The sequence below is a fragment of the Adelges cooleyi genome, unplaced genomic scaffold (genome assembly GCF_023614345.1).
Source record: "Adelges cooleyi isolate 19-005CV unplaced genomic scaffold, UGA_ACOO_1.1 ACOO_flye_CR_arks_rails_tigmint_CR_PRNA_23, whole genome shotgun sequence".
NCBI lineage: Eukaryota > Metazoa > Arthropoda > Insecta > Hemiptera > Adelgidae > Adelges > Adelges cooleyi.
Window position 1 is genome coordinate 14,370,664 of NW_026095893.1, and position 25,984 is coordinate 14,396,647.

Consider the following 25,984-nt stretch of genomic DNA (forward strand, 5'->3'; position numbering starts at 1 on the left):
TGTTATATAATCATGCCAATAATTTTGCATATTTTACTGTGTTATTTATATTTGCACGTATCAAAATAGAAAGTATAGCACTTCCGTTGGCTTCTGAGAAATAAATGGTACACGAAATACATTTTAACGCTAGAAATAGGTTTGGAAAAAGCACGACTTTTAGACATTGGCTTTTAGCCTAAAGTTATATTTTATGGCTTTCGCAATAATAATTCTTCTAATTCGTTTTGCTGCATGAAATTGGTTGTGCCGGTTATAGCTACGACATCAGTGTCAGTTATGGGCCGGTGTGGCGGATGGATGAACAGCGCTGGCCCCGAGGAAAGACAGCGTACAACGATAAAAATAATAATATTATAACAAACGATATTAATTTCAAACCATCGTCCCCCGTCCACACCTAACCTTATCGACCTGGTGCCGTCGCCATGACGACCGTGGATACAGATGATTAAGGTTTGCAATATACACTATTTATTACATTATTTCGGGTTTCTCGCGACTAGATAATTCCAGTAGAAAGAATAATCGTAATACAGTAGGTAGGTACAGCAATATTTCCGGGTACCACGGGAAACGTCTCCCCCCTCCCCCCCAGGTTCCGTTTTATTAATTGCCTCCGGCAAAGTTTGATATTATATGGTGGAATTCATGGTTGAAAACTTCCACTTATTTAAACTCGTGTGCTCTGAACAAACATCGATAGTTTTGTCAGTGGAAACCTTGAAGTTCGAAATCATAAGACTTTAGTCATAATATTATATATTATATGGACTATGCTCATTTGTCAGCGTTGGGCCTTTAATATCCGTTAAGCTACATGATGATATTATTAATTTTTACGCTTGATGAATTGTGTAATCTTAAAGCTTAATGTTTTTATACGCCAATGTTTTAAAACACGGCCATTTGAGTTGTTATTCGCAAAACTATTTGTATAAATAATAACAATTTAGCCATTCATAAATATAAAATATACCAACTTCGATAAACATTTTTTATAATATTTATATATACAATCAACAATAACAAGAATCATCGATTTAAAACCTTATTAAACAATTGAACGGTGACACAAATGTGAATTTACCAATGTAAAATAATTTTTTTTAAAAATTGGAAGGCTTATTAGATTAGTTAATGTGTCTTAAGTTTGAGATATAGTGTTGAAATGTCTTGCACTGCGAAACAGAAGATAGTCACCCTTACTATCCCATGTATTATACTAGACTGGTTCAAAAATTATTTTGCCTCCACAACGAAAAATGAAAAAAGTGTTTGGTAAAAGTAAAAAGATTTCCGATTTTTTAGTCGCAAAAATATTCTCCATTTTTTTATAAATAAAAGAAGATATACAATGTATTTAATTATGCATAACTTTGTACATTTTTAAAACACACAGTTCTCACTACCAGCGTTTAAAAGCTTATAAAAAGACCTTGAAAAACTGATTATAACTATAATTAAGTTTTTACTTATATTAAACAATTTTTTTTTCTTCAATATTTCAAAGATTTTATTTGCTCAACTACGTGTCAAAACTCAATTATAGTTATAATCAATCTTGAAGGTCTTTTCATAAGCTTTTAAACGCCGGTAGCTAGATCCTTGTGTCTTAAAAATTTACAAAGTTATTCGTCATATAAAAAAACATTGTACATCTTGGGCGTTATTTAAATGGAAAATTAAGAATAATTTTGCGAATAGCCAAAAAAAAATGGGACATTTTTTCCTTTTATCAAACACTTTTTTTACCAAGATACTCATTTTTCGTTGTGGAGGCAAAACAAAATTAAATACATTTTTGAGCCAGTTCAATGTATACACACAAAAATTGATTTTTTCGGTTTTTAAAGTATAACGTATGTACAGTAAATACATTTAAAGGAAATAAATATTCGAAAAGTAGATTTCGGTTATTTTCAAATTTTTGTTTAACGTTAACGTTAGAAAATATTATCAAAATACAAATTTGTTAGAAAATGGTATAACTTTTAATTCCCACTGACCCATATTCGATTTTCTCGGATTTTATATTTTGTCAAAAAACTTAAATCTGGGCTAAATTAATTGTTTACTGACTTATGTTTCTCATTTTTATGGTATCTTTTTTGTTGCTGTACATATTAGTATACATATTGAAATTGTTTGTTTTAAAAAAAAAAATTGAATATTCTAGATAGACGTATACATGCACTGTTTGTCAAGCCTGGCGCCTCCAGTGTCTCTGGTAACTACTTAGGATGAGTAATCGTGATAGTACTTACTCGTTTGCCGGTCGAATTTTATGTCGGGAACTGAGAAAGCGATTAAGTTTCATTCCCATGAAATGCCAAAACGTATTTTAGAATTTGGTTTTCAACCATTTAAACATTTTAAATTATAGTTTATGGGACGTTTAACGAGCTTTGTATTTGTATTGTTTCAGTAAATATATTACACACACAAATTGATCCCAAACACAAATTTAAATTGTTTATCGATTACATATAAAGTGCTGGAGTCATGTTAATAACCCTCGAGCCGTAATACGGATTGCGAAAAACAAATATTATAAAGATAAAGGATGTACGAGTGTTATGTTGCCATTCAGTATATGTATATATTATAATACTAATGTAACCCGACGACAAGATCAACATTAAATGTGTTGCAGGTGGATATCCATAAGGATATTTCTAAAACAAATATTATGTTAAATTTCAAATTTGTCACCATATCGCTCTGGTCGAGTAAACATGTAATTTTCGCATAAATTCAATCATCCATTGCGGTTGTTTACATATTTTATTTTTATTCGGACAAATCACAGATACTGCGTAGGTATATCGATTATATGTATGTATTATAGTGAATATACACTGTGTGTGTAGCGAGCAGACAGTGTTATTCGAGTGTGCAATTCACGAAGCCCCGGAAATATAAAATCGTAAAACCGTAAAACGTAGAGATCTACCATTTCCGGGCCTTATAAATGGCGGATCGTAAAATTCCGTTCGACTCGGTGGTTTTAAATTTATTTTGCACGCTTGCGCCGGGACGCGATAAAATATGCCTAACTTGGCTCTGGAGTGTATTCGGTATGATTTCAATGATATATATATATATATATATATATATATACACATAATTTATAATATAAAGTGATTTCTTTAAAGTGATCCACTCAATATTTCATATGGTTTTTAATTAGGAATTGTATTTGTTTTCCGTAATGTTTTTTATACAGTGTTATCTCAATTTTTACGAACATTTTTTTTAAACCCCCTTCCAAATTGATTATATTTTATGCCAACTTTTGAAAGTTAAATATTCTATTAATTTATTGAATTGAGAATAATTTTCTGAAAATATTGGCAGTTCAATAACCAGTTTTGAGTCATTACTTTTTTAAAGTTACAAGAGTTAAGAAAAATTAGAACGGAAGAGTAAGTGCAGTTGAGTAATGCGCGCAGATAAAAATAATACTACACTCCACCCTTCCTAAACTTTAAAATAATTACCCAAAACTGCGGTTATCGACCAGTCAAAATATATATTTAATAAATTATTCTCTATTTTAAAATGTTATAAAATATTTATGTTACCATTTAAGTTTTTAAAGTTCATATGAAAAATAATTAATTTGTAAGAAAGTTAAGAACCGTTTGGTAAAAATTGTGATTGCGCTATATAAAAGCACAATGTAAAAAAATATTTAATTACTAATTAATCCTGTGAGATGTTGAGTGGGTCACTTTTAAAAAATCACCCTGTATAAGAACTAAAAAACCATCGCATGGTTAGAGATTATCTTATCGCACAGAAAAATACAAAGAACATCTGTATTATATGCGTAATATATTATTTAAGAATGATTCGAGTAAACCCGCCCAGATTAAATTTATAATAATCTTTTAAAATGTGCCATGTGTGTGCTATAGATAATCATATTTAATAATACCATTACGAATATAATTTATTAGTTTTAACTTAAGAATATATTTTTCCATTAGTAAGGGATTAGGGGTAATCAGAGGGTTGAAAAAATAGACATTTAAAATGTTTTAGCTTCAATGCGGAGCTGAAAAGGTATTATATTTACAATGATGTGAGTTTTTCAGTGTCAGTAAACATGAATAACTTTTTTCCTCTGGAACGATTTACTCGAGTAACAGCTCTATAAATCCGAAATCGTATGGGATTGGTACTTTGGCAGGTGAAAAGTAAGAAAAGCAAACATTTTCAACCTCGAAACCGGGAAAACAAAAACAAAAAAATTCTGGTTTTTCAACTTTTTATAAACTTAGCAAAAACCGGTCGGATCGAGTAAAAAATGTTATCAAATACTTTTTTGTTTGACTTACAATAACAATTTTTTACAATATATTTCAAGAAAATTGTACTTAAATTTCAAATCAAAGTCTGGACCTTGTTATCTGCTTGATTGTTGAACGCTCTCTTACAAACAGTGCTTTGCTGTGATCACTATAATATTTTAAAACCTACTCAACCGATTTCAATGAGTTTATACAGCATATTCTAAACATAAAAAACTATTGTCCGAACGAAGATTTTTTTTTTATTATTAAATTACACCTCTGAAAGGTTATGTATGCATTTTAAAGGAAAAAAGCGCTTGTTTATAAAAAAAAAAACGCGTTCAGGATTTCTATTAAATATTTATTAATTTTAGTTTGCAGTCTGATGATGTCCTTCTTATATTGTTTCTCATTAAAACACACTCTTGAATGTGACTATCTAATGTACATATTACTTGCAACTATACATTTTCCTAATCCTAAGATAAGTCACCTAACTATACGTTATGACTTCTTAGCATTGTCTGCGGGTTTTATTTTTGATTGAATAACCCTATTAGAGTTGTCTGTTACGCTTCACTGGGATCGAACTAAGTACATACCTTTTCCCGCTACTTTTCCCAACTACTTTATTATTTAAATTCGCTTATGTTTCTTTAGGAATTTGTGTTGCGAAAACAATAAATTTAAAATTCCGGTTAATATGTGGTAGCAAAGTTTCCTTAATATTATAAATACTTATACTTGTGAGCTTTAAACATTTAAAAACATACCGTGTATTATGTAGACGCTCCTTTCGAAAACTTATACGTTTCAAAAGCCAACGAAAAACAATACTTCAGCTTGGATAAACAAAGAGCCTTTTCGTTGGGTAGCTGAAACGTGCAAGTTCTTGTAAGGAGCGTGTCGATGCAGACGATGGGAAATTAAATTGTATTATCATTATTATTAGTGATATTCATTCCATTTGTCCTTTTACCTACGATTTGTGTTTTTGATATTTTATCATATTTAAAAAGAAGTCGTACGTACGTTTGTACAAGTATTTTTCAAATCTTGAAAAATTAATTTAACCCACTTCCCAATGTCGCAGAGGGCTGAAACTGGGCACAGACACTCATTTCGGGATGACAATACAATATCCTGTAATCATATTGGGACTCGGACATCCAGGTCGCCCTACACAGGGTCAAATGTGGGGGTTATTTCACTAAAATTTCATTTTTTTTTTCAAATCTACTAAATCTTAAATTTCACTGTAATCTATTCACTAATTATTGAGTACCTTTAAAAGGTCTAAAAAGTAAAAAATAAAATAAATAAATTTAAAAAAACTTTTTTAAAACATGCTTTTCTAAAAAAAAATAAAAAGTGATCTAAAAAGTAAAAAATAATTGTATTACAAGAACAATTTACCAATCAATTGTAGCACATTTAATTAAAAATGTTAATTACTTTGAAAACAGTAAAAAATTAACTACAATTTTAAATAATGTTAAATATCTTTAATTTTTTACTAAAGAGAAAAGCGTGGGCCCTATTCAACATACTCCAAATTCATTGAGATAAGTGTTATTAAATATATGTGTCACACACTAATATTAAACCATATTAAAATTACAAAAAAACCTTACAATATAAAATAGTATCTGATAAATTTTTTGCATAGGGCCTACGCCTTTCTCTTTTGTCAAAAATTAAAGGTGTTTAACATTATTAAAAATGTTCGTTAATTTTTTATTGTTTTCAAAGTAATTGACATTTTAAATCAAATATGATTCAATTACAATTGATTGGTAAATTGTTCTTGTAATACAATTAGTTTTTACTTTTTAGATCACTTTTTACTATTTTTTAGAAAAGCATGTTTTAAACATATTTTTTTTAAAATTAAATATACTCCTATTTGAAACCCTAAATTTTAGGTTTTAAAATAACATGTCATGTTACAAACTTCGATTATAAAAATTTTAATATTTTCTAACAATAAAACAGTATAGTTGAAGTGATAACCTCGTGACAAATCAATTAGGGCAGTCCAAAGTGTATTTTTTATATATTTATAATATAGACTCAAAATATTATAATGGACAATCTGAAGTAGACGTTTTGCATTTAATCTGACTATACTCAATGGGATTTATATAGCTTGTATCCAAAGTTAAAGTTACCAAAGTTCCTGGAAAGAGTATCGCCGCACTACCACAAATTGTATATGGTGAACTTAAAGGACACACGCATTATCTTATTTTGTATTCAATTGTCATCCGCAGACTGAGCAGTCCCGTATTTGTGGGTTGTTTAATCGTCTTCTCTTAATCTACATTTTCACTTCGCCCTGATGCAAATATTATGTATATTCAACAATATCGCACTGTTTGCCTATCATAAATGTGTCGCCTATTCTTATTAATTATACATTCTCTCAACGGCCCTTGCTAGTAGCTTATTGTATTCTGGGGCATTGTACATACTGGCTATTGCCTACTCGGTGCTGCGGTTTTAAATCTTGGTATGTCGCTTTTCTCTGTCATTGTTTGACTTTAGTATTTTTTCTAACGTTTTGTCTACTTTAATGATTTAGTAATTTGACACGAAAATGTCCTTGTCGTTGAACACCGTCATTTATGTGTCATCATAATTAATTATAATATACCAACTCAGTGTCGAATAGAAAACGAAGAGTTGCAAAGTAAAGCAGTATCGTATTGCGGGAGAGTGCAGGTCCCTCCCCTGAAATTTTAAAGGGACTTAGTTTATAAAATACAGCGCAGTATGCTAAAATATGTCCAATAAAAAATGCTTTATAATATTTTTCAATAATCGAAATAATAAGCATAAATCGTAATAATATACTTAATGACACGGCCAATGGTCAATGATGGTAATCGGTTTTAATAATATCCATCGATATTTCGACTTTTTTTTTTTTAATTTTTATAATAGTTATATTACAATCAAATATTAGTTAAGTATTGACTTTTAGTAATAACAACTAATCAACATTAATTGGTGTTTTATAAGATTTGTTTAAATATAATACATGTTTTATAACATTAGTAAGACTTTTTATTTATTACTAATATATTAGTAATAAATAAAATTATTATGTTTATCAATGAAATAAATAAACTATAGCGTACAAACGAACTACCTATTATTCAAAACATTTTTAGAATGTCATGGACGATTTTTCGGACTTAGGCGCCTCTAATAATTAATTTATTATAATTCGTTACTTTTTTAAAATGTTTTATGTACGAACAAAATCAAACAGTTATAAATATTTATTATATTTAATTTTGATTTATTTGAGCTATGTTAATTAATAATAATTTATGTTTCAAGAGAGCGACACAGTAGTTCACCGGAATTTCCTTTTTCCGTTATTGAATGGCCTAACAGTGTATCATTAACAATATCATAATCATAGTTAGATTTCCCTACCATGACATTTTATTACTGTCATTAATCAAATGAGAATTAATAGTATTGCAAGGGGAAATTGCTATTGTTTACACGTACATGATATACAATATAGGTAAAGAGTGCGACATGTATTGTTTTTATCAAAACTGATCAGTGTAGAAGTTTTTTTTTTCATATAATTGCTTGTTGTGCATGACGTTTGTAGCAGCCTGTACATACATTTTAAAACTACTCAATTGTCTTGAAAACATTATTAAACTATGATACTAAGTTTGGTTAAACAACGTTAGACTAATTGAGGCGTTGCGTGGCAAAGTTGACAATCTCCAAGCGCAGTGATTTTTGGTAAATTTATAAAATCTGATTTTCTTTTGCACTCTCTTTGCCGCAATTGCCTATTTTTGAAACGTTTTACCTCTATGGGGAATTGTCGCGGGAATCGTTATCACAATTGTATGTGATAACGATCAGTGTCACCAGTCGATGCAGAGTGAAAAATATAATAAGAAAATGTTAAAAACATTTATTTCAAAACAAGTGGACATTGCTGACTTTGCCACGCAACGCTTCAATTATAAATAAATAACTCATTTATTACTCATCGATATTTTCCACGTAAAGTCAGCTGATGCAAACAAAAGAATACTGTTCAATGCTGTTGAACGTTTCAATAATCTCATCAGATTTCAATAGTGCAAAATAAATACCTATAAAAAAAAAATAAGGTTAAAGGTAAAATATTTTATACCTAATATTTAATTTGTATTCATCCTAAAGGGAAATAGTTATTTTTTTATGAATTATAAAGGTATTATAATTATTGTTGACTGGCGGCTGTTTCTAAAATCTTATGTAGTCTAATATAGAATTCTACGGATATTTTTTGGCTTCTATGATAACGTTTGTTCAATTTTTGAAACTATAATAGGACTATTTGTATTAGGCCACTAGTTGAATAACCAGAATGGTCTGAAAAAAAAAAACATTATTATTTTCTCCGCTCCCCGGAAACATTGAATCATGGATATGTTATAGCAATACGGTCCGTATAACAAACATGATTTTTTTATGTGGTACAATTATATATATACTGGAAATTTAAGTAGAGGTTTTTGTATTTTGACCACAAAAAACTGTAAAAATGTTTGTAATTCTAAGCTTGACCGCTAGATCGCACCATACGCACAAATTGTCCTCTGTAACGTTGAGTATCTAATCTATTATCTCTATTTTTATCTCCAATCTAGTATCTCTAGTATCTTATCGGTAATCTATTATCTTTAATTTTATATTGCTATTCCATTATCTCTAATCTCTTATCTATAATCTAGTATATCTAATTAGTAATTCCTTATCTCTAATATACTAATATGATTTTGCAATCAGTAACATTTGCAAGAACTTAGTGAACCGCCGACAAATCCATTGCCACTCAATGTCATCAGTAAATCTCTGTTATGTAAGTATGTATGTAGTGTGGTTGTTAATTTATGGTTAAAATTGTATAATCGATGACATTATGCTATGAGATTCTGGAAGGGAGGCAGTTATGGTGTACGTTAATTTTGCAGTAGTTATAGGTACTTTGTTTCAAGAATGTAACTAATCGAAAAATCATGTTCATTTGCTACAAGCACCTTTCTAAAATATATATATATAGACTACACCTATTAACGTTAATATTCCAGTAACTAATGCTAACAGTATTTGGGGTAACATTTCATTTTAATGACGATAGTGCATTATCATATTTATTTTTTATAATAACCTCAAGTATTCGACAAGGCATGAATAGTACTTACTACTACTTAGTAATTAATGTTATTTTTGCACATTTTCACTAATACTAGAATTGTAGATCATTCTAAACACCATTAACAAATCTCCATTAACATTAAATAATTCATACGGTTCATTACTTCAACGTGTTTTTTCTAAACTGTAGCAGTATAATATTAACCTGTCAACCACAGAAATGACTCAAACAGGCATATTTAAATTCTTATAAGCAAAAAAACAACAGGAAAACTATTTTTACAACTTACTATTATTTATTTTTGTAATTCTTTACGAATAAACTTAATTGAATCAGAGCTGATAATATGTTATAAATTACTCATAAAAGCTTTTTTAGAACAAAAATAAAAAAATTAATGTTAATGTTTTCATCGGCGCCAAAATGGTTTAGAGTATTCAAACTTTTTTTTACTTTTGAATACAATAATATTTTATTATGTAATTCAATAATTAATAATTATTACCAGTCAATGTTTCAAAATACAATAGTTTTTGATTAACCATGCTCGTCAAGGAGGAATTTATAAGATTAGAGGGCTTGTGAATGACCTTAAAAATAGGAAAATGGCAGAAAAATAGCCTGTTAGGAAACTAGCAATTTAATGTGTTATTTTTAGTCGGTTGGGGTAAGATCAAATTAGAGAGCAGACCTAGTCAAGTTACTTCAAAGTGGCAATGAATAGATGTTTTTATTGAGGTCGTGAAGTTTTGTAGAATGGGGAGGAAGACGAGCAAAACGTACGAATGCATAGATGATTAGGGTAGTTGTGGGATCCTTGTGTCGAGGGTAGGACAAACAGCTGTTATTAACGATAAGGTTCGTCGGCAGGTTCGTATGTCGCGGACAAGAAATAGTTCTAACAAGATGTTCCACACTATGCCTGTGTGCTTAAATTATGTTGTATGCAAAAGGTAATTAGGTTAGGTAGTACTTAGTGATGCAACGTTAGCATATTTATTCGGAGCCGTCATGCTACTATGTCTGGGGTTAGTTTAATGGTTTCGAATCGATTGCTTACCAAACAGCGTTGGCGGCAGAGGATTTGGCAAACTTTTCACTTAATCCTGTGGCCTCGCATCACTTTATAATATATTGTGTACACATACACATAAACACACACACACACACAAATATATCCGTATTTAAACGGAAACGGCCGTCGTAAACATCGTTACCCGCATGAAATGGGTCAGCGGTGACGGCACACTGTGAGTTACATATTTCTGGTCAACGCTATACACTATGTAACAATATGTTTATATATTATATAAACATACACTTGTGTGTGTATATGTATTTGATAAATGTTGGATTGTTCATTTTATAATTTTTTGCTGAACACTCTTACCCTATATCCCATCAACCAGCAAACCGAGGGCTGAACGCGTACGTACTAGTAGTGTTATTAAACTGGAAAAGGGGCACGGTGACAGCATTGCCTGTATATGTATATGGTCAATATATATATATTTTGATGTTTCCCTATAAAAAATGACTTACCCGCCGCATGCGGGTAATTGATTTCCCGGCAGAAACGTACGCGGTATCATTTTTTCCCCCGTTCTCCCACGGCTAACCCCCGATTGACCTCCCCGCGTGCCCTTAATTTCTCCCTTTATGCTCTAACGCCTGCGTTCACTGAAGTACATAACATTATACTCTATTTAGTCGTTTAGCAATAAAAAAAATTACATAATTTTCAACAATAAAAAATATATTACAACCGCCCCCAAAATTCTATAACATTTTGGAGTTTTTGTTTAGCCATTGCGAAACGGTAAACGGTCATATTAAGATCATTTCGACTACATCTAATAGTATAATTATAGACGAACACTTCTCTCTATATTTCCAATATCATTTGGATGTAAATAATTTAAATGTATAGTTATTAAAAAATGTGTACTTAATAATGGAAAAGAAGCCAATTAATACGTTGCTTGACTCGTCTTAACCTCTACTAGAACAAGATGATATCGATTATAGTTTTTGTATGAATAACACACGGAGATGCTTTTTAAAAGAGTTCTTCTATTTCATGTTCGTCTTACTACTTAAAAAGTACATAGGCAAAGATCCTATCTAATATGAGGGGGGGGAGGCTTAATTTTTTTAATTTTAAGTGTAGCAAACAGACCCGCGAGGGCTTCGCCCCTACACCCCCAACAAAAAGTTTAGTTATAAAATATTTTAACACAACATACCAATTTGATGAATGAATTAAAACAATTGTTAAATATATCTAAATTTATTATTCTATTACATTTTTTAGAAAATGTATTTAAGATCGTTATGGTATTTGAATATTTTTTTAAAATCTTTTTTCAATGGCGTGAAAAATTCTTTTAATATAGCGATTAAAATAAAAAAAGGAAACCACTAGTTTATATAATATTGGAGGGGGGCTTCAGTTACGAATTAATTTTTTTTTTTTGGGGGGGGGGAAGCTAAGCCCCCGTAAGCCTCCCCCGATCTTCACCTATGTCAAGATATGCGTATACTTATAAGTATCTACGGTCAATACTATGTATATGAATTTAGAAGTCAACATTTCTTGAACGCATAAAATTTGATTTTTTTTAAACATTTAAATATTATTGATTCTATGAGCACAGACATTCTTACGTGTTATTGTACCTTACGTTTCTAACCTTAGGATTTTTAGATTATATATTTAATTTTATAACACCCCCAAGTATACAGAGCATGTATAATTTGATGAACTTAACTGAGTTATTCGAGAGACCAATAAAGTTGATTATTTATTTAGATTCGAGAAAAAAAACTAGTTTAGTTAAAAAGTTTAAATTAGCTTTTTAACTAAATCGTTAATACCCAGTTTTGCCAAACTCGCTGCATAATTAATGAAGTATATCTTTCAGCGTTGGTTTCTTAGCAAAGACTTCATTATCTTACACTGTTTAATATATATATATATTTATGTATACATTTAACTTAGTATTGCTAGTTGTATTAAAACAAATGAAGGGCACAGGGGAAAAACGGTGGTTGTCACATTAAGAAAATTTTAGAGTATAGCAAAAACAAAGTTCGTGAACATCCTCTACCTCTTACATAAGAACAAAAAAAATCACATTAAATGCTACTCTAATAATAAATGTATTTATTTAAACAATCTATTGACATGAATAAAAAAAACTATTGGCATAAATTGAAAAATACTATTTGAAAAAATAAATTTTCATAATGTGACAACTACCGTTTTTCTCCTGTGCCCTTCAAATATTAATAAAAATTCCACATCATCGGATTTTTAAATCTAACGTTGCATTAAGAACGTCTTTGCCCGTCGTATAATATTTACAATACGGATATAACAATCATTTGGCCGTGGTCGGTTTGTAGAACAATCAATCACACTTGTTAAGTGGTAATCATACTAAAGCCCGGTGACCTTTTGACAGGATCATAACATTATTATTTTGCCGGGGTACGGTGGTGTTTTTGTCGTTGGCGGAAGGATGTGACACCATAACGATAATGAATGCACCACCGTCGTCGCCGCCGCCTAATCCATTGTTCGCAATTGATAATAACGTTCGTCGTTATGTCAGAAAATCACAATATAACAGCAGCTATAACGCAGCAAAAACATTTCAACTTGTGTGCGTGTATAAATACACAAGTGACGTCTTGTCTTTTGTAATGTGAACAGTTTTTGTGCGCCCAAACGGTCCCTACAAACGCACACAAGACGACCGTCTACTACTGGTCGGGTTGCGGTATTAAATACCTTTTATTGTATGTTGAAGTTAATTAATTGTGTTTACCTCGTGTAGTTAACAGCGCGGTGATGCTTTTATTATGCCCCTAAACGCATAGCCTTGTAGTGGTCCAGCTTTTCCAGGTTTTTATTGTCAAAAACCTTATGGAACGCGTATAGTCGGGGTCGTAACACATCTAGAGATACAATGTTTGGATATTTTTTGTTTAAAATCGTATCCAGTATTTGTAAGTTGTAACTAGATGCTTATTCAAGTAGCATGTAAGATTAATTCGCTATTGAATGAAAACTTTGTATTTGATCAGGTAATAATGTATTATTTTATATTTCATAAATTAGGTCCTTTATCTAAGATAAATGTATTAAACGATTTTAAAAATATGTATTGTCTTTATAGTTTATTAATTTGGCCTTTTATACCATTATTATATAATTAATAATCTACCTTCTGCAGATTCAGATCAAATCGTTGTTTATTTACTCAACTCTTTATGACTGACTTGTATTAGTCCTTACTAAAATGAGTAATTTGATAATATTATCGAGTATCTCAGTTCTCTGGAGCATGCAGATCAATAAAAACGTGGATTAATTTTAGCATTTGGAGTAACAAATTAAACGATTGTGTAGTCATTGTAAGCTATATTCAAAATTATACTTATATGTTTAACTAAACGAATGTACTTAATGCATTTGTACATTTGTATCAATTAAACAATACTATAAATTCTATTGTATCGTCAACGGGACTTTTGCTAAGATTTTTTCTACATCGCTGACATTATAGGCAGAATTATTGTGTGTACAGGATTTCAATTTCTGTGAGAGTAAGAAATATAATAATATATCCTAGCAAGTTTTAAACAAGAATTTTTTAACTACGAAGTCACAAATGATACTCTATTAGATTAAAATTTAAATGAATTTACCCCTTCCTCGTCAAAATCTATGAAACTCCCCTCTAAAAATGTACATATTTTTCTATTTCAATATAAAACAGCAGATATAACTTACTTAAAAAAAACGGAATGGTTTCAATTTTGTAACCATGATGTTTATGAACAGGACTGTAAAATTACTTATTTTATATATACTTTATACTCATTATTATCTATAGCATTGATGAAAGTGATAATAGTTCCTAAATAGCTGTGACTTTTCGGATTCACTATGCTGGGGTTTTTGTACTTTGAAATTATACTAGTAATTACTAATTAGTAGAATAATACACACTCTGGGGTTGATTAAAGTTTCTCAATAATACAATTATAATAACAAAAGTAAAATAGCTACATACCAATTTCTAATAAAACTAACTAACTAATTATTATTATTACTACCCCCAAATCATTGCTGGTAGTGTATTTGGTAAATATATAATTATAATAAAAGCCATCATAGTGAGATCAGAACATAATTAGGATGAATTTTAGTGGGGTCGGAGAGGTAACAAGACTTCAGGAACTATAAAAACTCAAACTGATAACATCACTTTAGAAAACGCACCCCTGTGAAATTCTCTTTTGCATTTAACGTCCGTTATTCCCGGTGATCGGGGCTTAGACGGTTAAGATTTGACATTTTTGGGGTTTTTTATAGCTGGCTGCCGACCTAACGCTACCAAACAAGTTAGCCAGTTTTGTGTTGGCTCTCCATTGAAAGCGTATATCTAAGGAATACCCAGGTACTTCCTTATGGTTATTTTTCTAATAGTAGCATATGTAAAACAACAATGTCAGTGTCATTCCCTAACTAAAAAATGTCATAAATAGTTCTGCATTAAGCAAAAACTCGCAATTTTTTTTTGTAAACCCGTGCGGACACTAAAAGTGGAGTGCCCGATAAGTTTGCCAGCCGATTAATAGGGCGTCGCGTCGCCCATTTTAAGGAGTAAAGTATAGGCAATTTTTTAGAAAATCTTAATTTAAAGGTAACTGTGATGTGTAATTATTAGTTTAATAACTAGGACTCTATTTTGGTAGTTAATTTATTTTCTGGACTATCGCAGCATCGTTGAAAGCGATTTACAAATGTTTTTTCATCTCAACTTGTTTAAGCAGATTGAAAATAACAATTCATTTTTCTAAACGTCGTGCCCTCCGGAATATTGTTTTCTTTTAATTTTACAACGGGTGCTTTTACTCTAAAACCAAAATTGAGCGAGTTATTTTCAGTCTGCTTGAACATGTTTTTACTACTGAAAATCACCTCTTAAAATAGTAATCATTATTATTACTAGTACAAGAGCGACAACTCCTCTAGTGTGTGTGTGTGTGTGTACACATGATTGCAGGTAGGAACGCGCAAAAAATATCATTGGCGACGAGTGAGTGTGTGTGTGTGTGTGATAGAGAGCGGGAGGCTGGCAAGGGAAAGGCGGGTAGATGAAAGTCTAAGGGACGTGTGTGTGGATCGCGCGGCAAGAGGGTGCGCGTTTACAGCATAGCGCTTGCGTTTTCCGAGGCAGCCGTCGCAAATGCTGGAGCTGGCTGGCGGCGGTTTTCTCGGCGGTCTTTCCCCGTTAGTAGTCCGGCGTCCTACGCCGCCGTGGCATATCACGTGCGACTCGTCCGTCCGGCCCGTCAACACACGGTGTTGGCACATTTTTTACGCGACAAATTAATTTTAATTTTAATTTTTTAATTCAATTAAAAAATACATTGTAAATTGTCATAATATATCCTCCCGCCGCAACCGCCGCCACCACCGGCCCGACTCGGTTCGCGAACGCATCCGACACCACCGGGGGCCAGTCGCACGACGCACGCGCAATTCTCTCGAGTACCCAGGTAATTGCACGATTTTAAATACATAGGTACTCAGTAGCAGTGAAACAAAATCCTGATTTTTAATTACTGCTGACTGCGAGCTGGAATCCATAAACACGTCAAAGCGTCGTCCCTTCTCCGTTTTACAGCGCACACAATACTCTTGTTATTTTTTTAACTATACATTTTGAACTTAACTGATAAAGTCATTACTTTATCAGTTAATGACCCAACCGAGTCTGACTGATATGTCTCGGCCTAATAATTAAACTACCGGACGTACAATAATTTCGTTATTTAATAAAAATAGGTTTATTTCGAAAAAATGCTTTAAATAATTGAGTTTTATTATAATGATTAATTCTTAAAATTACAAAAAAAATCAAACTTTCTAGGATTAAAAAAAAACGATTAAAAACATACAAATTTACATACATTTTACTTTTTAAGTGTGCGATGTACATGAAAGTATTAAAAACCTACTTGTCTGCAGTGAAAAATCAGTAAAAATATGCATAAGACTTGCTCTAATTGCTAGGAATGACCGCTATCTCACTACTTTAGCTTAAAATATAAGTAAAGTTAATTTAAACTATATTTAAAGCGTGTTAAGCGAACTGGCCAGAATGACCATATTAACGCAGTTTTTTAAAAAATAAGCTTACACTAATAATATTCTTTCATTATTTAAATCTGAATTCTGAACACTTGACAGACAGAAGACGATTCCCAATAGGCTTTTAACGATTATTTCTTCGTTGTTGTACTGCGGAAAAATCGACTATATTTAAATAACATATATACAAATTGTTATAGTTTATTTTATTTGTATAATATTATGGCGTTCCATATTTTGCTGCCTAAGCGAATGAGTGCAAAAGAAGGTCCATATTATTATATCAAAGATAGTGTTACAAGGTAAAAGGGATGGTGTTGTGTACTATAAATATTACCCATAGTTTTATCCATTATGTTTAGAGTGATTTCGTTAAGTTGGGTAACACAAAGGAAATTGTATTTATCATTGTGTTATCCTTTACCGGCCAAACCATGGCGAAAAGGATGATTGCTATTTACGAATTGTGCGGAAAAAGGGCCTACGGCGACAAACCGTTCCTTTTTTCATACAACTAAACGGGTTCTTAGAGGTTAAAAGTAACAAAATTGTTTAAACTCTCGTGGTCTATAATCCCCTAGAATTAATGTCTTCTGAGTTGTGATTGAGTTGATGTGCACAGTGCACACACTGCGGCAATAATAGAACAGCGGTCGCTTCAATCCAATTTACAAATGTCCTATACACACCACCGGTGGAAAATGTCTCCACGGGAGTTTTCATAGCCAGGGCGAAGTTAAAATTGAACAGGAAGTCGTTCTTGTACAGGCGTCGATCGTCGCACAACCATGAATATGTATGTAGGTATGACCACGAATATCATCTGTAGTTCTCTTCAACCGTTATCCAACCACTTAGGCTGAATCCTATGTCGATGGATACACGCATATTGTTGCAAACCGTTCCAGCCTTTTTGATTATTATTTAATTAGGATATTTGGCTTCCCGTGTAATACTTATAGGTAGTTTTTTCTTCTTCCGAATATTTTTCAAGTAGTATTGTATACTGCTTCAAAAATGTTAAGATATTTTTTTTCAAATGCTTTTTATTATCTTCTTTCGTCGTTGTCCAAGTCTTGTACGCATATGTTATTAATAAACTCACATTAAAGTATAAAGTTTTTGATTTTTTCGTCAGCAGTTTCGATTATAATGGTTTCCTATTTATGCTGACTCTTAAACATGTAATACTTTCTACTTTTTCGAATGTAAAATTATCTTGTAAACTAGGCTTATTGCCTCTGTCTCCTCGTCTTGAAAAAATAATAAATTTAGTTTCTTCTTCCTACTTACATTTAGTGATGTTTTTTTTGAACGTTTGTGTTTTATCTTACCTGGCATTTCATAGGATAACTATATTATCATCCGCATAATATAACTAGTATCGTTTTTTCGTCAAGTATTACTCTTTGCATTTCTTTTCATTTCTCTCATGACTTTCTCAAATCCCAAGGTAAATAACGGATTACGGATAGTGCATCCTCTTGTCGCAAACCAGATTCCATCTCAAATTCTAAGGACACATCGTCAAGAAATTCAACCTTAAACGCTGTCTTACTTTTTCATAATTTTATCATATTTTTTTTAATTTAGGATTTGACTCCATAACAATTCCTCTCTACTACTATAGTGTACAAATACCACGTTTAAGACCTCGTTAAATTCACAATGTTTCTCCAGCACCCTGACACTTTTTTATAGCCTTTATTATACATTCTTTTATACGATACAAATAAATCTAGAATTAAAGTACGTCATATCATCCAGCACTTGGAAATTAATATAACTAGACAATAGAATCTCACAAAAAGATAATCGATTTTAAATAAAACATTAGTATATCAATTATCATATTGTATAAGATACACTTTAAATATAATTACAAAAATAAGAAGTACAGGGGGAAACTAAAAGTAGTCGAATAAGACAAAGTTCTAGACTGAATAATGGTCCTAAAACGTAAGAGTAAAGAAAATAATTATAAAGGTAGGAAGCAAAACAGTTGGCCAAAAATAAAAAAAAGAATAGAGCAGATAGAGAACTTGAGATGTTAGACAACATAGTATGGAAGTTGATAATGAGAGTAACCGACCCCACTTGTGTGGGATAAAGCAAAGACAAAGAAGAGAATTATGATCTTGTCATCGTTTTTTAGCTCAATTTTCCATTTTTATGAATTATTTAGTTCTCCCGGTCTAACTAAGAGCATGCTATTAATCAGACAGTTTGAATAAACTTTAACGAAAACTAAATTTAATTAATTGTTATGTATTTATACGTTTGTTTTAAATAACAACCCGTATCTTTATCAAGCTATCCACAAACGAGTTTTACCAGCACATGTTCAGTTAAATGAAGATAATCAAAATAAAATATTTAAGTAAATTGTTTTACGGCCCTTCGGGGACAAAGATGTTCAACCTATAGTTAGTATATTCACACGCTTGTATAACACCGAGGAAATTTAAACGTTTTTCTTTGTACAATGCAAATAATATAATATGTTTGTCTAATTATACCGTCGACAGTTCAGTGTGACTATGTTGTGCGGTGGATATTTAAACTTATAACTTATATGTCTTTGTAATTAGTACGATAAATCTATAAATTACAAGTTAATATTTGTAAATAACACAATATTGTTCATCCACAGACTACGGTTGTATGCGGCTTTGTCAAAACTTCAACCGTATTTGTTTTAATTACTCTAATGGGGAATTATTATCTACATATTATTATGACTGTTTGACATCGGCTTAAAAGCTAAAGTTTGCAGTTAGTTTATTCCTTGGCGTATTGATTTATGATGTACAAAGTCTGCTTAATAGTTCTTAATTAACTTATAAGGACTATACAAATCCGTCGATTCGAATAGTTATTTGATTTTTTTTTTTTATAGAGTAAGTATTTACATATATTATAGTTTTTATAAATCCTAATTGCTAACATTGTAATTAAGAGTAATAATGATAATAATAATAATAAGTTGTAAAGTTATATGAAAAACCTATTTCCCAATATTATAAATAGGTACGATTGTGTTTATTTAAGGTAGCTGCTTCTGGAATAAATACAAACTAAGTAGGTACTTTTATTATGTTCAATGTTTTTTCCCTTCAAACTGTAACTTATTTGAATAGAAAATAGCGCGAGAATATATATTATCATTTTATAAACTTTATTATTAAAATAATAACAAAAATTAACCTAAAAATATTATTGTTCATCTTAAGATTTGAGGTAGGTCAGACTAGGTTGAGTTTTCTTAAACTATTGTATGCTAGATTAAAAACAGCTAAATTCATATGATGTAGCTATAATCTATATACATTTGTTTTGCATGTGGTTTTTTAACTTGTATGGACTTATAACCGAGATTAGGCCAAATTCGGTTGCCGACAGGGCAGAATTTTTAGTTTGCATCATTTAGGTTTCTGCCAAGCTGACGAATTTGCTTATTATTTCCAATATTATCGAAATTACCAAATAATAACAAATTCTATTATTTTTTTTTTAACAAATTCAAATGTTTGTATTTATAAACACAAAATGTATTTTGTAATGTCAGTTTGTAATGTTTTCTACAAATGTTTTGATAAAAAAATTGTTTTCAAGTGGTATTTTGAAAAGAAGACTTTTTAAAATCGATTTAAATATCATTTTATTTGTTTGCTAAACTTGAACATCACCATAACGTAATCTAATATATTATTGAATACTAAGTCGTTAATGTTAAGAAGTCAATAGTGTTTATTTGTATTGTGGAATTAAAAATTGTCTAATTTAATTTATTTGTATATTGAATAGTACTCTATGTATTTTGGCAACCCACATGGTGGGCAGCACGTTTTGAATAAAAATTGTTTCTCTCTTCATATATTTTTAGTCATTTTGTGTACTAAAAATACTTAAGTCAATGTTCTGTGTGTCAGTACTTGGGATGATCTATAATATAGATTTTCAAATAAATTAACCCGTTCATAATAATATTAAGATTTTTTGAAACGATAATATACAATTTTATTAGGATTATGAGAAAAATGTATACTTGACTCAATGATTCGGTTGACTATGAATTTTGGAAAAAACTTCACGGATGCTTGAGCGCAGTTTTTCAACCATTCAAATGGCGCAAAAACTTTTTCTGATCGTTAACGAATACGGATTACTTCCAATAAAATATGTTGTAGTCGTCTAAAGTATTTTCCATTTTGTTACGGTTTTTTTGTTAAAACACATATACACATGCACGCAATGCAAGTTTATCGTGTGAGAAAACTTTTATAATTTCATTTTAAAATTTTATCGCAACTCTTATAGCAAAAAAAAGAATTAAATCAAACCATAAGGTATGTTTTATCCGTTAATTAAAAATATTATAATATGTTGTTGGAGAATATCATTATAAAGTATAATAATAATTTGCTTGATTTGAAATCTTATATAGCAGAATACTAAAATAATTACTAATACAATAATCGAGAATACAGTATACCGACGTTTTGTTTTATAATAACAATTATTATACAGCTTTCATAACAAATGTTTGCTCAAAGAATGTTATATATACTTGTGTGTATTTAAAGTCCATTCAAATAGTTGAAACATGCAATTTCAAGAGTTTAAAACGGGGTCTGTCGTTAGTACCATAATATTTTCATATTTTCTCTTTCTTTTTTGTTTTCCCTTTGAAGTTCTAGAAATTTCGAATTGGATTAGACACGGTCGTCGTTTCGTTCAACCAGGGTTCGTTATTAAAACTGGAAGAAATGCATTTTTTTTCAACGTCACAGCACGTTCGTTAAGTAGGGTTATCGTTATTTTCTATCGGTCGGTTTATGCGATTTTTTAAACAACAATGCTGAAATATAATATAAATATATTATTTTTGTGTTATTTGGATACACAATTTAATTATAACGGTACTTACGTGTTATTTTGATCCTCAGAGACACAACAAAAAAATACCCTCCGTGACGTGCAACGTTATATGAAGTTTGTATCAAATAATATGGTAATGTCATATTAGGTATAGCACGACTGTACGTGTTCGGGTGGGTGTACACATAATACATTTTATGTGGCCATGACAAAAAAAAAAACACATTTAAATTAGAATACTTACCCTCCTCCACGCGTACAATAACAGTCTTGTAATGGAAAATGTTTGCTCGTTTATTTTTCAAATTTATTTCTGTTCTTTAACTTGTTCTATTTCGGCGGACCTAAATTTCCCGTATTCCCCTGAGTCTTGTGTGTTTTTGAATTACTATCAACGAAACTTAACGTATGAGATCCCTGAAAGCAATATTGCTTGTTTGTGTATACCTTCTCGAATACACGGTATAAAATGACACGCTACCCGGAATTAACCTAACACCACCGGAGGATATTTTCAATTTCTTAGAATTCTACTCCCGGCAACGGAGAGTTCCTGGTTTCTTACACGTATCATTTATACTTAAGCAAAATAATGTTATAAATTATAAGCGTTATCACGACCGTGTGTACCGACCCAACAGTATAATGAGTTAATTAATAATTCATACTTCCAGATCAAATGTTGAAATAATAAAATTGTTTCGAGAACGAATGCGAATTTCTGGTTAAACTTTATTATGCAAATCGGCAATCGCGCAATACAAACAATTCTAAAAACGAATTTTACTTTTATTCTTCTATACTATCATTTTGAGTGACAATAAGCATAACGAGATATTTATTATTCAAACGATCGTCTATTTGATTAAAGTACGTGACATTAATATATTATATTGGAATTTTTTTTGAAAATGTCAATAGTGTTCATTATTGTTAGACTTAAAATCTTAACAATACAAAGTAATTAAATTCTTCTATATTATTGTGTTTACTTGGTTTTGTTATAATTATTACCAGAAAAAAATGCTCTGTATTAAATTACTTACAATACAAATTACTATATAGTAAATTAAAGTGAACGAATATGACATCCAAATTTTAAATAGATAATTTATTACATTATTAACCAAAAAAAGAAAAAGTGTTCAATAATAAAGCGCGTAGGATATAAAATGGTGTTTGAAAGGAACATTGAGGGCGAGAAGTGTACCTACAGGTATGTGCTGTAGCTTTATTCAGTTATTAAGTTTATAAGTGTTTACATGATACATATAGTTCTATATGCCCTTACAATACTCGCATGTAGGTAGATAATTTAAAAGGAAATAAGGGTTATAACTATCCTATGTATACACCCCATGTAGAGCATACCACAACATGTATTATATAATGCACGCATAATTTTAGTCACTTGCAAACATAATTTTTCATTATACATATAGTCTTTTTAAGTAAACATTATTCGAGCACATCACTCAAGATAAAACTGTTCTAGTTTATTAACATTAAATATTAATTAATATGTGTGTGGATTAATAATATAGTAATCCACACACAAATTAAAGAAAAAAAGTAGTCTAACAATATACAACTGAAAATATATGAATACATGAAATAGGTACATAATTGAAACAATATTTAGTTGGAATATTATTTACTTAATTCGGCACACTTCTGTTAATAATTATTTTGAAAATGTATTTCCTATAATATGTAACATTACCTAATCTAAATATTTTACACTAAATACAACGTCAATATTATTCTAAGCAATTTTTTTTTACAACTAATATATTGATTATTTAGTATTCAAAATATATTTTCTACTCTAATGTTGTTTTTCCATTTATATGTATGGAGAAGAATTACACTACACTATAATAGACGGAGCAATTCTAATACATATCTAAACTGAAAAAAGATGCAGGAATACACATATAGATACATACGTCGAATTACAAAGGCTAGCTGAAGATCGTTTAAAATGGAGAACAAAGTTAAATGTTGTAAACTAACCTAATAGCGATTGATAAAAAAAAAAATAGTATTGTAATCGTTATAATGCTTACTTGGGTCTTTTTTAGTTAAAATAAAAACATGTTTTCCTAGTAATGCGAAACGATATTTTTTGCAGTTAAACAACGTTTACAGCTGTTATTTTTTTTTGTTGCCGTCGATACAAGTGCTTATCGTTGTGACTATAATAATGCTTGCGCGTTTTACTCTCCTTTTGTTTGCCAGTAGTAAGTTAGTAAACGAATCTTTAGTGTACGCGAAAAATAGAAGCAGGCCGCAAAAGTTTTACAATAACCCACCAGTAGCGTGGAAGTCTCCATTAAAAATTCATAAGTTATTTCAGAGATCCCCAAACATAAAGTCCCTAGAAACGTTAATTTTGTACACAGCTTTTCATATAATTTCTCATACACTAAAGTTTTCTCGTTAACAGCACATAACAATTTTTTTAACACAACACAGGACGTATGTAATGAATAAGTCATATTGTTGTTGTGAAATAATGGATTGCGAGTACAGTTGAAGCGTAAATTGTTTAAAAAAAAACATTAAAATTAATAAAAAGACCAGCCGAAATGTCAAAGCATAACGCACAGATCCAATATATTTTGTTTTCATCAATAGCTTATTATTATATCGGATAATATTATTATGAGTTCATTATCAGACATTAGTAATTATAATAACTTTTTTTTTTGAAGACCGAAATGTACAGTATAGTATTATTATTCGTCGATAAGATGAAGTTTTATTGACGTTCTTTTATTACCGTTTTTACATGGAATAATCTTCATAAAACCGTCGTAATGAGTCTAATGGCTGGTGCGCCGTTTGAGTACCAATAATAATATTACACATCATACTTATTACATTATTATCGCATGCGATTATTATTTCAGTTTAATATCAACACAAACATGCCTAAATACATCTGTAATGATGATACATACACACTAAACAGAATACTAAAATAATAATAACAATATCATTCAACTTTTGTTTTAGTGTTTTTATTCGTACGGTGAATCCTTAGTAAACTATATGTACTATTTACGGAATTAAACTTTTAAATTTTCATCTTGAACCTTACTTGTTTAACAACTGTTAGCGTATAAAACTTTTAAAATGTTGCATTAAAAATGTGAACATAATAATAATAGCATACTACTTCAGTGCCGTTACAACAAAGCCATTTGAACTTTTTTCATCCTCATTTTCGTTAAACTTACGACAAACTCGTTCTAGTTAACTTCATCATAAACTAATTGCGTCTCGAACTTTCGTTGAAATACACCTCTTATGTTATAACTGTAGCAGTAAACGTTTAATAACAGATTCGTTTCCTCCAATAACATCGTTTAGGCTTTATATTTTCTTCTGAAAGTATTCAAATAATACTGGTTAAAAAGAATCTCGTATCAATAATAGACATTTCGAGCGCATGTAAAAATATAGCAAAATAGTTTTAAATTTAATTTTAATATAAAACTATAACAATATAAACTCACTTTTGTAGAAACGTTAGTTAATAAATTCGCCAATGGTTTATTATTATTTATGTTGATCGCATAAAGTCATCCCCAAATCGGATAATTTTTTGAAGTTATAGTAAAAAAATAATTTCAAAAATGTTAAAAATATTATTACTACTACTGTATCGCGATTCCTATGTAATTAAAAATACCTAAATCAGTGTGAATTTATTTGTGTACAAGTTATTATGGCAAAGTTAATATTTCAAAATGGCCATTTTTTTTGGCTGTTAATCTTGAGTCTCGTTAGACAGATAACCTTTTTTTTTTTCGTTCTTTAACTCATTTAGTTTGTCAATCTATTTTTTATTTTTGAAGTGGCTGTCCTACTATCGATCAATTTATCTATATACATGAAAAAAATACTTTCCGGTTTTTCCGGGGGAAATCGACTCGACACAAGACGATGATTGATTACACAGGACTACGAGTTAGCCTCAAAACTTCCTGTCTTCTTCTTGTGATCTTCTACCCATCGCTGCTTCCATCTCGACATGTCTCTGAATTTATGAGACGCTAATAAAAAGTTTATTGTCACCGCGACACCCCGGCACTGTCAGCGTAACGGATACGCGGTAAACCAGGAGGTGGATTAATAATAATAACTAAATGTTTAGTTAAAGCAATCATACATTTAATTAGACAAAACCTGCCACTTATTTAGTCAACTATACATTTTGTTGTGTCTCTTTTTAAACAATACATTATTTCCTAACATAAGGCTTCAAATTATTTATTGTCCAACTCCTAAAAGAGTATTATGAATTTCACTAATTAGATGTTACCTTTTTATATTTTATTAACAAAATGAAAATCAATATTTTGTTTATATATTTAATATTTATATATGTAGTATTGGACACTAGTTCCGCAATTGAATAATACGAAACACGCTTTT

At 30.5% G+C, this 25,984-nt stretch overlaps 2 protein-coding genes across 5 annotated transcripts in view; one reads left to right on the forward strand and one right to left on the reverse strand.

Annotated features, from left to right (window-relative positions):
* Positions 1 to 25,984, reverse strand: part of LOC126835628 (farnesol dehydrogenase-like) — a 216,733-nt gene that overhangs the window by 113,154 nt on the left and 77,595 nt on the right. The gene's annotated exons all lie outside the window — the stretch shown is intronic.
* The window catches only part of LOC126835621 (uncharacterized), a 122,486-nt gene continuing 105,633 nt past the window's right edge, over positions 9,132 to 25,984 (forward strand). For 3 of the 4 annotated variants that reach the window (XM_050568319.1, XM_050568317.1, XM_050568321.1), the window contains exon 1: positions 9,132 to 9,189. In XM_050568319.1, the coding sequence (XP_050424276.1) occupies positions 9,166 to 9,189 (24 nt within the window). In that variant the 5' untranslated portion in view covers positions 9,132 to 9,165. Of the gene's footprint in view, positions 9,190 to 15,815; positions 16,063 to 25,984 lie in introns of those variants that run through there. The other variant, XM_050568320.1, reaches the window with a different exon arrangement.